Consider the following 16145-nt stretch of genomic DNA (forward strand, 5'->3'; position numbering starts at 1 on the left):
CACACAGCGAATTATGTTTATTCCAAATCCCTCTATTTCTCCTAATAAGTCACACCATTCTACAACTGGTGCTGCGCAGTGAGAAACGGGCGTGTGGGGATCGCTGTGTTCTTGGTGATGTGAAACTAATCGGGGAGGAAGAGCACTTTCCACGCCGGTGACTTTTCAAGGCCCCGTGGTATAAATATCAACCATCTGCGAGGCCATCTGCATTGGGGTGCTATATCACGCAACCAAGGCCAAGCCACCAAACGTAGACAGCTTTCGTCCCGTGGCGCTATCCACGCCGCCGGCAGAATCACCCCCCCCGCCCACCCCCCACCCCCAACGCCGGCTACGCCCCCTGTTTTATGTCGGGTCGCAGTTCGTTAAGCGAGGTCATCTTTTCAGCGAAAACCTCCGTGCGTTGTACAGCTGCAGGCCCCTGTTATCCAGATGTGATCGTGATGCAGAGCTGCCTGCTTTTGAAGAAGGGGGGAGGGGGGTTGGGGCGGGGGGGCAACATGGATGTAATATACAGTCAATCAGGTGCGTTTTCGTTTTATCTGAACTCTGATACCTGCAGGGCTGCGGTGATTTCGGGGGCGAACGTGTCCGTTACAAGCGGCCATCCGTCATAGTTTGACAGCTGATCGCGAGGCAGTTTCTTTCCGAGCACAGTCGCTCACTTTACCGCGCCGCGTTGCCGCCGGCCTCGGAGAACGCACAACGTCGCCGAGATGAGTTGCGATGAGGCCGTGACCTTTTCGGGTTCGGCTGGACACACAAAGCTAAAGGCCGCAGCGCCACGCAGAAGGGGAAAAAAAGGACGCAGACGAGTGTCGCGATGAGCGGAATCTAGCTCATCTTCCTTTTGCGAGGTCTGTGATCATGTATGTGTTGCCTCCCTCCGTGTCTCATCAACTGCTGCCTGCTTACATGTGTTTCTCTGTTTGCCATGAGAACAGCAGTAAAGGAGAGATGGAGTGTGTGTGTGTGTGTTTGTGTGTGTGTGTGTGTGACACATTTTCTCAAGCTATCTAGCTATTGGAACGGAAAGGAATGGAGGAGGGCTGGTGTTGAAGAGCAGGCCACTCGAGGGTGAGAGAGAGCGAGACAGAGAGAGAGAGAGCTAGCGAGTGAAAATCCTTTTGTTGTTTGTCGGTTGCTGAGGGAGGGAGGAAGGGAGGAGTGGGGGGGGGGAGATTTGTCTGAAGGTCTGAGAGCACCCATCGGCCAGCAGACGTCCCGCTCGCTGCTTGTTTACCTAACTTAGACCATGCACTTGTAAAATATCTCGCCCGGCCAGTGGCGGGATGCATTTTGCGTGGTTGCTTTGAAACGATTGATGGAATAATCCGAAAATTGAGAAGCTGGCCGACAAATACAAAATGGTAAGCGTGCAAAATGATGCCTTCCGGTTGAAAACAGAGCTCCAACGTGCCTTTGATCGCAGACATGCGTCATGACACCCTGCAACATATAAATAGACTGGCAAATGTATCATGTGTTTAATATATCATGCTTTTGAATTTATAATATCTTATTCCTTGATGTTAAATCAGATCATCCAGCTAACAAATATGATTAAAAAAACACATTGTTAGTCTCTGTTAGCATTAATGCATACAAATGGATCTGGACAGGATTTACAGCATCCATTTATTGGATTGTGATGTTTGATCATCTCTACATGTTCATTTATAATTTAATAGACCCTTAAACAAAACCATTTGATAATGCATTCATTCATGTTGTAAGTTTTAGTACCGTTTTAATCAAGTTTTCAATCCAGCACGGTGGAAACATTTACGCTGCATTATTATATGCTGCACTATTTACTTCTTCTCTTAATTTCTTCTGTTTTTGAAGAGCTTTTGACCACATGAGACTCGTTGACCCGTCATGAAAGCCATTCAAAGGTTGTGGGCTCACTAGAATCACATGAGGCAAAGAAAGACATGGTTTGCCATTTCACTTAAGAGATTAATCCAGAGGTGAATCAATCATCTAAATAGTTGCAACCTTATTTTCTGTGAACTGAATTTAATAATTCATCGATTCCACGAGAAGAAGCCACAGTTGAATACAGGTACATTGTGAAAATAAGGCCATTGTGTATTATTGTAAATGATATAATAAACGCTCACCTGTGTTATCCTTTTCCATTCTCAAACAAACACACAATAAAAACAACATCAATATATATATATATACTATACTATATATATATCTAACCCCCCATTCATACCGAAGCTCACCTACGATGCTCGTGCTGTGTAAGAGAACTTCAGACTCTAGAGGTCTCCATCCTTCAGCATCCCCTCCTCACCCTCCCTCCTCCTCCTCCTCCTCCCTCCCCTCCTCCCCCTCCTCCTCCTCCTCTCTGGCATTGTGTGCAGCGGAGGAGAGAGAGAGAGAGAGAGAGAGAGAGAGAGAGAGAGAGAGAGAGAGAGAGAGAGAGACTGCCGAGGAGGAGACAGAGGGGACCCGGAGACAACACGTCCCACGCCAGAGCCAGACAGCCGGGGAACTTTGATTTGACGCCAAGTGGCCCGCGATGGAGATGACGACGAGCAGGAAGATCCGCGCTCCTTGCTCCGCTCCTTAGATTCCGATATGTCGGGCGTGTGCCACACGTAGTGCCCTTGGACTCTTACGCTCTCTGAACATTTCTTCTTCTTCTTCTTCTTCTTTTTTTTTTGTTCTCCTCCTCCGATCTCGCTCCTCTGCGCGCCGATCCGAGCGCTTTGTTTCCAGCCGCGTTGCATGTGGGATTTCCAGCCGTGATGTCTGCGATGTTCCGCTCTTTGTTTCTGGGTAAGTCACTTGCCGTCGCTGTCAAAAAGGGGGAATGCGTCCGTTTAGGGAGCGTGCTCGTCTCCCCCAAAATGCCGCGCACGGCGTTGGACTCCAATGGGTGTCGTTGTTGTGTTGCGCCGAGTGTGTTTCTATTGTTTAGAACGTCCCTAACAACACATCTGGCAAATGACTTCAGCCTGGAATGAGAATGATGTCAGATTATATTAATTTTTTTTTTAATTTTATTTTCAGCCTCGTGCTTTAAAATGCCCATTTGTTGAGACATTGCGCTTTATATTTAGGCATATTTAAAGAAAAAGAAGAAAAAAAAACACCGGGACGCACAAGTTAAGCAGGGTTTCCTCAAGCTGCTTTACTTGTGTGAATTAAAAGGGATAAAAGTTCACCTGACCCCTCCCTGTAGATCCAGATCTGTTGACCAACATCTCCTCAAAGACAGACAAAAGACCTCACAAAGAAATATTAGAATTGAGTAGCCCAAGGGGAGATATTTTCCATACGCCATTGTTCAGTGATGTTAAAAGCAGTGCTGAAATTTGTCTTTTTGTCTGATGATCCTGAAACGAGGAGCCGTCTGTCCGTTCATGTCATCACCTCCACTTCTGCTGATGCTGTTTAAGGATCACACCTCTTATTGTTTCAAAGCCACATTCCAGGTTGAGAGCCGAATTGGGGGATTGTTTGATTCCACTGCGACTCCGCTGCCTGGAAGTTACCGTGGCGCTGTGAGGAAAAGGACCTCCAGTAGGAGGTTTCTGCTGTCTCATCACCTGCAGTGAAATCCCCAGCGTGTAGCTGCGTGGAACTGTGCTTCAACCGGAGTTTTCCAAAAAGCCTGTTTCCAATCTCAAGTGACTTATAAACGGGGCTACTTGGTTGGAAAAAGTTAGGAAGTAACCGTGGTGGAAAAGGCGACCCCCCGAGAGCTGGCAGCCCGCCCGCTCTGGTTTGATTCCAAAAGTCGTGCTCCGGTTCTGAGCGGCGCTCGCTGCTTGTTGGGGTTATAGAAGGAATCGTCGGTGAGTCACATTTCAGTTTTAGACAAACGGCGTGGCGGTGTTTGCTCTTCCTGGACGCCTGCAGAGTTTGATGTCCCCATGCCCAATGCATTCTGGGTAAGGCTCCAGTCCGGTAAAGAAAATGAATGCACCCGGATACTATTTGCCACTATGAGCTTTACATTTGTCAACCAGTGAATCCACGGTGTGTCCTCAGTGGTGCTTGGCTCCTGTGGAAAGCAGCTGATTTGACCGTGGACACTACAAAGCATGATGCACATCCGCCTCGGCCCCTCAAGCTGCCTGTATTCAACAACAGGCTGAGCATCGAGATGATCTAAATAGGCGGTAAATAAATAGGACCAATTATTAGCTGCTACGGCCGAGCCAGTAATGCTAAGTAGAACACATTAACCTGGAATCATACAGCAGCGTTTTCATTTCCTTATTATTTATAATGATGGTGCACTTTTCCTTAAATAGCCATCAGCCGGCCAGTACGAGACGGCTTGTTGTTGCCATAGTGAGGCGTTTTTTTTTTTTTTACTTCCCCCTGTAATGTCACGAGATATTCCTACATGAAACCATGCAGCTGAAAAGGATACCGCCAGGCTCAATGTGCTGTGCGGCACATCTCGTCTGATTTGCCAGTCAGACGAGAAAAAAAAGGCGTTTTCAACCCAACCAGGGGAGATGTAGCTTGTTCAGGACTGAAGGACATCTCCCCAAAAAGCTATAGAGCCCATTAGTTCAAGATCAACGCCGAGGCCACGCAAAGAGAGGAAGTGGATATTTTATTATAAAAGAATCGATGGTCATTAATAGGGGCTCATTTCCTTTTTATTTGGCTGTGGCCTCGCAAGTCCTGAGACATCCTTAATTTAATATCGGCTGGAGATGTAATATCCACTGTTCACATTACAGATAAGTAGCACAATTAATTGCCACGGGGAGTTCCGTTGCTCGATACCGAGTGAGAAACAGAACAAGGTCAAAGAGAGTGACTCGAGGAAGCCCGTGGCAGGTCCGCCCAGGTGAAGGACGCCGGCGATGGATCGCCCGTCCGTCCTTGTGAAACAATTAAACGATTGGGAACGAGGGGATTTAGAAAATGACTGTCCAAGAAGTAATAACATGGCGCAAGTGACTCGGAGAGAATGAGCCGGGAGCCGAAAAAACCTCTGCACAGTTCAATCCGCGAGACGACGGCATGTCGACCGCGGACGCCCGCGTGTCCACGTGCGCGCATGCGTACGACAGGGGAGGGGACGCGGGCGCCTGTGCACGCCTGCTAGTGTTGGATGTAAAGAGAGCAGTGGCTCCAAACAGAAACTCTGTCCCCATTCTATATTTAGCATGTCTGCCGGGGGAGGCAGAGGATCTCTGAAATGTGAAGATGACAGGAGCCTCCTGAGCCAGAGGTTATGAAGTGACATCTTGATGTGTTTGCGCCTGAATCACACCCACACACACACACACACACACACACACACACACACATGCACACGCACAACCGTCCAAAGACTCCCGACGTTCCTGCAAAGCCGGAGACGTTTCGATATTTGACGTCTAGTTACCATACATTCAGTCTTCGCTTTGATGCCTGTTATTCTTCCGCGTTGTCACGTGGCATCCGTTCAGCACCGCTCAGCTACGGATATGTTTGGGTTCTTCCAGATCGTGCGGCGGTTTTGGCAGATCTGCTTTGCGGGGACGCAGACGTGCGCCGCGTTCAGAGCGTGCGTCGGTTCGGTTCGGAGCGAGTTCACCTTCATCTCACATTGCAGACGCGTGGCCCTTTAAATGACTCATTTACAGGAGTTTACTTGAACGTGATGCAAAGATATTTCCACTTCCCAGTGCAATGCATCAGTATCCTGTAGCTATAGGAGGTGGAGTGCAGTGAAGATACGGCTGTCAGGGGGAGAATAGCAAATAGCTAGCGGTGCAGCGCTCCAGATAGTGAACTGACTCCCACCTACAATGTCAGCGTTTCGACGTGCAGCACAAAGAGTAAACACAACTCCGTCAAGAGAGGATTTTATTGCTCAAAGCAAAAGTGGCCAAATGCGAACGATGCGGGCAAGGACGGAGCACAATGCGAACACGAAACCTCCACCGAAGAGGCCCCCCAGGACGGGGCGCAGAGGTCAAGCCGTCCTCAGAACAATTGACCCGTATCGTTAACAAACACTGATTTGCCTCGGAAGCATTTTCCAGCGGATGTGCACAGCCTTTGAATGACAGCGCGCTTCCTTGAATAACAAAGCGTCCTCTTTCTGTACCTGAGGGATTCTTCATGTTTCATTGATTTTAGTGCTTTTAGTCAGACGCTTTTCTCTTTTTTTCCCTTTCCTGTCGCAGCACGGCGGATGGCGTGCTTCGAACAAGAGTGTTTGTAGGCGAGAGTGTAGCTGCTTTGTGCTGTAAGTGATTTCATTCCTACTACTCGAGGGACCACGCAGGGGGATTTTTTTTTTTACAAGACGTCCAAGGTGAAGAACAACGGGGCGCGCATGCGTTCTCGAATCCAATTGGTCTTGGTTTGAATGTTTCTTTAAGTTCTCCCGGTGTGTTGCTGACACACTCATGACATCCAAGCAGGGGCCTTATTTTTTGGCGCTCACGTCTCGTAAAACAAAAGACGCATTCCTTGACAGAGCTGGGTTTGTGACCGACGCCCCCCCCTCTCCTTTTTTCATCCTCTACTGGGAAAATTACTGCCAGATTATTTTGGAATGTATGAGCGGGAACTGCCTATTTCACTTTACTGCTAATCTTTGACAGATGTTCGGGACCGGCTCACATTCACATTTAACTGGAGCCACGTGCAGAGAATACCCAGGACACATTACACTGCACCAGTGGAACGCCGCTCACTAACAATTAAAGACACAGACATGATGTACGGATGCAGGTATGCATGAGACAACTGAATGGGAGGCATTTTGGCTAACACATTATTGTTTTTTTGTATCATGTCAGGTCAAATGTGCAGATCTCCTCTAGTTCAGTTGGACTTAGATCTGATTGATGTTCTGGAAATGTTTTCAACTGATCAGCATTTTGTGGAAACACGCTGTCATCTATTAACGAGAAGACGGCAATAACAAAGCAATCATAAAATAACCTTCAAACCCCGGGAATCACTTGACCTCGCTGTCCGCGGGCTTCTGGCCGACCGACATCAGCATGAATGGATGCAGTTAACCAAGTCATCGACATGTTTACGTGTATGGATACCGATTTCTGGGATTACATCATGGCCTCGAGAATGTATGTTTCATACAACCATGAAATGCCTCAAATGGAGCCACAACTCATTAAAACTTGTATTATTGATGCAAAAATCAGGTCAATTAAGGTCCGTTGCTCCAAAACTGAAACGAGCGGCCTTTTAAAACCATCCGTCAGCCCCTTTGTTCCTCATAATCTCTCCAGACATGGCTACGCCCTGCAAAGGGAGGATTTGTGTCTTACTTGCCGTTTGAAAGTCAATGGCGCAGGTACAATAACAGCTTTCTATTTTCTTGCAGAATGCGAAGCGATTTGCTGCTCGCGTGCATAAATATTTGATTGTTTTATGTAAGCAGCGGGGAGATCCAAATGACGAGATAAACGCTGATGCTGTCAGTGAGGTGGAGCATGGAATTGTCCCCCATTGATTCGCCCCGCTATGGATCCGTCTCGACATTAATTTTTTTCGTAGCTATCGACGTTGCCCGGAGACGGGATTCTGTCCGTCGCCGCCCGAATGCTCCTCGGCTGCAGCAGGAGAAGGTGATCAAAATGCCGTTTGATCACCTTCAGTGTGGATGATCATGTTTTATCAGCGGCCGGGGCAGCGATGGAATCATCCGAGGGCTCCCAGCCCCCCGTTATGGTGCTTCCAAGGGCTTTTCTGCCTTAGTGAAAACTGGCAGTGCGGGATAAAGCTGGCGTGCTTGTCTTCTCTAAGCAGAACATGCTTTTGATCTATGTTCCCTGTCTCTGTAACCAGGTATATCTCTGTTGCTGCAGCGCAATCCTACCGTGCAGGAAAATAAACAGCTCAAAAAAACCAAATCCCCATTGCTGAGGTGTCCCCCCCCCCCACACACTTTCAAGCAGCTTAACATGGCGCTTACATCAATGACACAAAGGAAGAGAGAGAGCAGACTCTTGATAAAACATTTACACCCATCGAGCAGCGCAGGGGTGACATTGGTGGCGTTTCAGTAGCGCTCGTGCCTTTTGTGCGTTTCCTTGGTCGACCGGAAGCCTTTTTACATGTCGAGCAAGCCGGATCACGTCAAGCGATCGCTATGAGGTCATTCTCTTAACCCAGCAGACCCCGATTGAACAGTTGGATAATTTTACAGCTGCCCTAATGGACACTTAACATTTTCAGCCAGCGTCAGAACCCCCAGCGAAGTGTCAATAATGAATCTTTTCTCACTGATCGCTGAGCACTTTAATTGGTCGTGGAGCGCACCTGCAAGGCCCCCGACCGGCGCCGCGCCTCACCTCACGCTGTGGTTTATCGATTTCTCGTGTTCAAATATCACAGCCTCGAACCGCCGAGATGAGAACACGAGCTCCCAGAGACACTTGGACGGCAGCGCGTCCTCCGAGGGTGGTCGTCAATGCAGACGGCGTTCTCTTTTTTCTTCTTTTTTTAGACCTGCACTCATTCTGTTCATTCCAGTGTGGAGCCAATGCGCCAAACATTGACACTCCTTCTGCTCCACATGGCACTCGGCTGTAATGCAACCCGCAGAATTGATTGCATGATGAATGACAGCAACCTGCGGCGCATCAAACGACGGCAACTCAAGTTATTATTCCTTCTTCCCCTGTTTTTCCCACCGGGAGCTGACGGAACGAACGCGAGCAAATGTTCCGCCTCGCTCTTTTCAGACGCTCCGTTGGGTGTTTTGATCCGGCGTGCTCCATTGTCTCACTCCATTTCCCCTTTTGCTTGCCAGCCTTCCTTCAAGCGTCGAGGCCCTTCTGCCCTTTAAACATTTATCTTTGGCCGCTTTTGGTCGTCACCGAGCAGCTTGGAAGGACCTGAAGATGGATGGTGTTTGGAAGGGAGGGAATTCAGTGGCCATTGATTGAAGTGTTTTGGAAGACAAAGCGTTCACCTGCACGAGACCTGAACACCATCTGGAGGATCCTCTCCACTCTGCAGTGCATGAGAGCTGAAGTCAGGACACAATTAAGATCCGTACTGTGCGTGTGTGGAATCTGGACCAAAACGATGGTGCAGTAACTGTAATGGGCTTAATCTCTTTATTGACTGAAACAAAACTTATGGAATTACCGTTAAAGCCGTGTAAAATTCATTCATTATTTACAGGATGTGGAAGTGTAGAGCAATAACTTCGGCCTAGTCGTGGGTTTCCTGTGCTGCTCCCTCTCTCTGCAGTAGACGTTGTCTGACAAACGGTTTGATTACCCGACCACAATGCCAGTCGCATTGACACTGTAAACTTAATATTATTGACTAATCGGTGTGTCGTCAACAAATTAGGTCGGTAATGTCCCTGATTGCACTACAGCTCCCCCATCAGTATTTCATATTAAAGAGCGCAGAGCCCTCTGTCAGGCCCAAAAGGTCGAGGCTGCGGTCAGGCTACAGTTTATATTTGCAGAGCTAAAAAGCTTTTTTTTCTTCTCTCCCCCCCCTCATCCTCCCTCCCCTTTCCCTTCCCCTTCCCGGCAAAGTGGTTCAGAACAGATGGCACCACCACCTTTGTTTTTTCCGACTCGTTAGACTTGCCTTGTTGATGAAATGGAGCCTTTACGCCACCCTGCCCATGCAGATGTGTAGCTGTGCGTCTTCTAACATGGCCTCTCTCCTAACGCGCCCATCAGATCGCGGGGATATAATCCACAAACCTGTTTTCACTCGTCACTTCGTCACTTGTTTGCTATAATGCACTTTATTTTTTTTATATTTTATATATTTTTAATTTTTAACTTTAACTTTATTCTCTTATTTTATACTAACCCATAGCCTTATTCTACTAACCCATTAGCATTAGCATTTCATTTCATTTTACTTTTATTGTTACACCGTCTACTGTCACGCACCAACCGCCAAGTCAAATTCCTTGTATGTTTGACATATTTTGGCAATAAATGTTTCCTGATTCCTGATTTGTATCTCACACGGCTCCGTGTTGTGTTCTCCATCAGCAGGGAGGCGGTGGGCGGCGTTAGCTTTTCATGGGCATAAAATGAACACGGGGGTATGTTTGCGCCGGTTACTGTAACTAATCGCTGGTTCTCGCACACGAGCTCTCTCCCCTGCAGCCGTGGGTCGGTGGCGCTCGTGCGGTCGCGTTCGCTCACTGCAGCAATGGAGTGCACCTCTGCGACCAGCGGAGCGACGCAAACGGCTTCCCCCGATCATGACTCAACGGGCCCATTCGGTGAAGACAACGCCGTGCTTCCTCCATCTGTTTTCATCCTCGTCCTGCATCTTCAGCTCGGGCCTCGTCGCGCTGAAACAAGTCAGACCCGAGTTACAGATCGCACCGCGTCTCGAGTGGAGAGACAGGCGCAGGCTTAGGACGGCGTTCGAAGATGCCCGTCGTGGTTTGGCGCTGTTGTCGCGCTTTGAATGAAATTGTCCTGCTGTGGTTTCTGGAGGAAGCCGGCGGTGCTCTTTAGTGTGTGAACGTTGCAGTGGGGCGGATTTTATGTCTCTCTCAGAATCATTAAACGCGAGGCTTTTTTTGGGACCTGGCGTCTTCTCTCGGCAGCAGACGTCGTTTCTATTTTGTGCGTCTTTCTTCAAGAAGGAAATCAAGAGTGCTTTTGGCTTGATTTGCTGTAAAGAGTCCAAAGTTGCCAGAGAGGAGGAACTAGCGGAGTTTGCACATTTAGGCTCTTAAAATAATTAAAGTTGGCACGATGACTGCTTTCATGATGGTCCAAGCTGAAAAGAAGACGACTTTGGAACTACACACACACACACCAACAGTGTTAATCTCCAAAATGAGATATAATGGAGGTTAGAATATGCATTAAGTGAAATTACACGCGTAATTCTGTCATTGTGGAGTAAAACGAGGCTTTTGGCCGCCGACCCTTCACAAAACAAACACTTCTCCATCTAGGAGAGGGAGGGGCCCTTTGCTCTATCAACCCATTCCTCGCCGCGTCGGCGCCCTCGACGCTGAACAATGTGTCCTCGCCGGCCCCCTTTGGCTAATGAGGCAATTAAGTCTGTCCTGCCTTGGTTGAGCAAAGGGCGCAGAGAGCGAGGCCACTCGTCTGCTGTGTCAGCAAACATGCAGCCATGAATACGTAACAAGCCCCGCTTTGTTATAGCGGCCGCCCAATCGTTGTGTTCCGCCCCTGTTAGTGCGGCCGGGGGCTCACAGGGCGGCGGCGGCGGCGGGTCGCGTTTATCCGCGTGCACCGGAGCGCGGCTCATGAAAAAGGGAGGAATATATTAAGTTAAAATGATCTTTGTGCACCCACCGGTGAGCTGTTGGGACGCCACGACTTGCAAGTAAACGCGAGCGTTGCTTTTACACACCGCCCTCCACAGTTCAGAATGAGTAATGATACCCTATTCTTGTTTGTCAGGGACTCACAATGTTTCCAAAGCAAATGGATTGACATGTGCGAATCATATTTCCGCAGCGGATGTGATTCAGCCCCATGCCGGGGCCTCTGCGTGTCCGGTGGACTCGAGTATTTACCGTGTTTCTTTTATGTCGTGAGTTATTCATGCGGCTAAAGGAGTCGGGCTGCTGTGCATTGTGGCTGGAGGTTTGCTGTACAGTACAGCGGAGTGAGGATGTAGCTCTGGGCCGACTCCCACAAGACCTCAAGGTTATTCCTCTCTTTTTCACCTGCATGCTGATAGCTAGAAGGCCGATCCCCCTACGTGTGACAGAAGGGAAGCAAAAGATACGGATAAACGATCTGGCGCACACGCATACGTGATGGAGTGTCGGTCAGCGTGTGTGTGTTGAATCCTGATTTTATCATCAAATCCCCTCTCTGTCTGATGAATAGCACAGAATTGTCATTTCCTCAGGAGCTTTCCAGGATGAAGTTGATAGCGGTTAAATGTGTTGATACTCTGCATCCATTTAAAAAAAAAAAAAAAAACGACACACACACACACTTGTTAGCCAAGTAAATGACAACAATTAGCATGATTTCTGCCTCTCAGCCTAGTGGCTGCCTGCTATGAGCAGCTGCCGAGTCACACGAAAAGGGCCGGCGTGAGGGTGAGAGTTAATGTGTGTAAAGGATGCACAATTCTAACGAGCGATAACGGAAGGCTTACGGCTGCTCAGAAGGGATTAGGGGGACACCGTTGTCTGTCTTAAACCTCGGGCTTAACCATATTCTCCTCCATCTCTCCTGCCTGGTAATGAATCACAAGCGTTTCCTGACACAAGGCCGTGAAATAAAAAGGAACGTCTCACTTGGCAGGGAAAGAAGACTGCCGCTCATTAGGAGGCGGAAAGGTGTACCGAACCAGAAAGACGAGATGTCCGGACAGATTTTGCCTGAAATCAATGCCGGCCCTCTGAAGCTGCCTCTACCAGTATGTGTCTGCCCCAACTTATCAGAGGAGATTCATCGGAGCTTATGGAGGCCGGCAAAGGTGTGCTTATGTGCCACGCAACGCTTTGGCACCCCGCTATCGGCTCTCAGCCCTCTTGTGCAGCTCACGGTGTCCACATATCTGCCTTCGCCACGTGACCCGATCAATACTGAGAGATTACCTCTGCTCGGGTGTGAAACACGGCCGTCTCTGAAGTAGCAGCGTTGGAGAATGACGGAGCTGACGGTTTTCAGTTACAGGACGCTAAAGATGCAGAGTTCGCAATGGCACCGGCAAAAGTGCAGAGTTAGCAACAAAAAATAAATGGGCCGCGTGTGTTCGTCACTTGACACCACAGGTTACGTTCCTGCAAAACAGAGTGAATAACACAGAACGCGCCGCCGCCACACACCAACAGTCTGCTTCGCCTTCATCCAGACTTCATTTTTTCGGCTCCACGTGGACTCGACGCAGGCATTTCATTGAGAAATGACCTTTTCCTTCCATATTCAGCTCGCACAGCAGCGGAAAGCAGAAGGAGACGATTGGGGAAACTGTTTTGTGCTTGTGTTGTGTTCAAACTCATGTGTTAGAGGCTCCGTCCAACGCATCGTGTCCCGGGCGGATGATACGAGTGACCTTTGGCGCGTGCCGACGCCGTCCTTTTTAGCTCAAGCTAACAGCCGTCTGGTGAAGGCGGACAGACCTTCTGAAGCGGAGTCATGGTGTTGTCACTCACCCTTGTTGGCGACATCTCCTGTGCCCCCCCCCCCCCCCCCCCCCCCCGCTGTACTGCTGTACTTCTCCATTGTCCAACCTCCTCATACATATATCCACCCCCTGCTATTGATCCCGTCAAAGGGAGGCGTGGGGTTATGCAGTAGGTACCGCGTTTATATATTGTCATATAAAATTGCACAAAGGATCTTCTTCTATTTGATTGTAGTGCAGAAAAGCTATTTTGAGTTGTTTTCTTTGGCAGACCCCAAATGTCCTCTGGATCGCTATTGTTTAGCCTACACGCCGCTGGATCGCATTGGAAGTATGAACGATGTTTCACTAGAGTGACCAGCGCGGCCATTAATCCTAATATTTGGGCCCTAGCAGCCATCCACTGCCGGCCGTGGCTCGACTACGAGTAATCATGGCCATACGCCGCTGTGTGTAGTGCTGCAAGAAAAACACTACAAGTGCACAAGCTTAGTCCGTCAATCTAAGAGGCCAGCCATTTTTTTCTTCTTCTTCTTCTTCTCCAGCTCCATGTTGGAGGCCTCTACATGCCACACTAACTCCGTTGTGTGGGAATATGTTTATGAGCCCTTTCTCTGACCGTCCTGTCTCCTCCCGATCCCCCCTCTGCGCTTTACGAGAGGAGGGGTCTGGACGGATGGAGCGCGTATAGCTTTTCCGCCGCAGGGGTCTTGATGGATGGCCACTCAGCTATTCCCCCGCTTCGCTCGCCGGAGGCCAGCCATCTTTCTCCTTCACTGGCGGCGTACACCTTCATCTGCATGAGGACAGTCAGGGATTGCTGCTTTCTGTGAGCTCAGCAAGACCCACTATTCGATTATATGTAATGGAATTACGGTAATCTCATTCTAAAAAGATGACATCTGTAATCTGTTGCAGTTACTGTAAATATGCAATAATCGGATCACAAATACTCATGATGTTTCAGAGTTATTGCACAGCTCAATTCAACAGCGGCATTTCAATTGTGGAACTCCTTCACGTCTTGCAGAACTGTAGATTAAAAAGGACCCAGTTCAACCGGATGCTTTTACAGGAGCGACGTAATAAACTATTCAAGCAGCATTACTGCTTACAATTTTCTGCAGGTAATCAGCACTTTAAGTAATTGCCTCTATATGTGCAGTAATCCCCCTAACCCTCATAACTGGTGCTGCAGTTGAATGGTGGGCTTTGGATAATGCGGGTGGGGGGGGGGGGCGGTGGATGGACACGTTGAGGTGGAGTATTAAAGCATCAGAATGACCCCGAGGCCTTATTAGAGGCTACTGCTCGGTCAGTGAAGGAATAAAAGCTGCAGGGAGCTCTGCATGGCAGCGTGCTGCTGCTTTTGGGTCAGAGAAATGAGTGGAGGGGGAGAGAGGGAGGGAGAGAGGGGGGGGGGGGGAGATGGAGAGGATCTGTCATTGATCCGGTGGCATTAGCCTTGGCTGCAGTCATAATGAAGCCAGTACGGGTGCTCTATCCGTGAAAGTGTATGACTGACAACCTCTGGAAATACCCGCATTTGGGGTGTTTATATCTCGGCGATTAATTATAACTCATGTGCACACAAATAAATCACTCAAGGCGCGTGTGTGCGTACATGCAGGTGTTTGTGTGTGGCATATGTGTGCGCATATTCGTAGTGTGTGCATACTGGATGTGTGTATCCCCAGATACCTTGCCCGGGTTTGCATTGTCATCGAGTGAGTATATTCGGTGTATGTATTTCCCCTACTTTGAGTGTGTGTGTTTGTTTGAACAGTGATGAAGCAGGAGAGGCTGCTTGGCGACTCATCCATCATTTTCCCTCCCTGGCCCGCGGCGCCCTCAGAGGAGCGCGCCGCTGTCACGGTGACATTGGGCTCATTTTGGACTAGAAAAATGGTGCATCAGCCCCCCCACGTCAGCTTACCCCCCCCACACACCCCCACCCCTCACTCACTCACACACACACACCTTCTCCAGCCAACAAGCCAGCTCAGACGCTGCAGTAACAATCCCTCTACCCGCTGTCAGCAATGCGTGTCCAGGGGGCCCGATTGCTAATCAGAGCCGGGGCTCCATTCAAGGGCCCTTGTGTGTTCAGGGTTGCTTAGTGAAGCCTTTTCAGGTGGGTTTTCCGCACCCCCACCAGCTGCTGGATAACCTTGGGAAGGAGGGGAAGCAGGTTGGGGGGGGGACAAAAGGGGAGGGACCACTGTATGAGCATCCCCTCCCTGGTAACGTGCGGGGGTGAGTCAGCAATGAGCAATCGCCCAGTCGATGTCGCTGTTTGTGCCTCGTGTGTGCGTCCTCCAACTCTCAGCACTGGCACACATCTGACAAACCTTCAGTCGGGCCCGAGATTGATAGACGTCGTGACCATCGGGACATGATGAACAATCTTTACAACGGATGAGGGAACGAGACAGAGGTGGCTAATAATAGAAATGCTGCACAAGATTGGATAAAAACGACATTGCAATATTTCATTTTTCTTCTTTGTAGGTTGCTCCGGCATCTGTTTGAAGAAGAAAGAATATATTTTTTTTTTATTAATTTACCTTGAACTTTAATACATTTGGTTTCAACTCACCACACACACAGGTGGGTGAGCGCTGTGACTTCTTACTTCTACAATGGGTTTGGATGGAGAGGCTACACGGGCTCACTCACCTTGACACCATCGCACACTCTCCTGTCAATCCAAGCTAGAGTCAGTAATATAACATGTCATGATATTAATAATCCATGTCACTCTCCTTAAAATAAGGTGAATGAAGAAGGTTGGTGTCGAGAAGGGACTCAGGAGATGGGATGGATTGCGGATATTATGAAGGAGGAGCTTGCCACTAAAATGAGAAAAGCTGGTCCACCTTAGAGGTCGGTCCATCTTAAGTGAGCTCGGGCTAAAGACCTCGAGTGGACGCTGGGCGTCCTACTGTGAACTATCGGACACGTGCTGATGCTGAAACAATATATGGTGCAGCCCTAGTGAGACACTCGTATGCTTCTTCTCAGGACCAGATGACTGCGTTCTGCTCTAAGGAGTACTAAATGCAACAAAC

General features: G+C 48.9%; 1 protein-coding gene and 1 long non-coding RNA gene across 2 annotated transcripts in view; one reads left to right on the plus strand and one right to left on the minus strand.

Moving 5' to 3' along the window:
• The first annotated feature begins 2353 nt into the window (after positions 1-2353).
• The window catches only part of clmpb (CXADR like membrane protein b), a 56555-nt gene continuing 42763 nt past the window's right edge, over positions 2354-16145 (plus strand). The window contains exon 1 of the mRNA XM_040179306.2: positions 2354-2799. Coding sequence (XP_040035240.1) covers positions 2769-2799 — 31 coding nt within the window. The 5' untranslated portion in view covers positions 2354-2768. The remainder of the gene's footprint in view (positions 2800-16145) is intronic.
• LOC144411473 (uncharacterized) lies at positions 2746-3319 on the minus strand. The gene is made up of 2 exons (XR_013468650.1): positions 3189-3319; positions 2746-2978 (listed from the first exon to the last, which is right to left on the minus strand). It is a non-coding gene; the product is annotated as an uncharacterized LOC144411473 (long non-coding RNA).

This window comes from Gasterosteus aculeatus, chromosome 1, assembly GCF_964276395.1.
Source record: "Gasterosteus aculeatus chromosome 1, fGasAcu3.hap1.1, whole genome shotgun sequence".
Taxonomy (NCBI): domain Eukaryota; kingdom Metazoa; phylum Chordata; class Actinopteri; order Perciformes; family Gasterosteidae; genus Gasterosteus; species Gasterosteus aculeatus.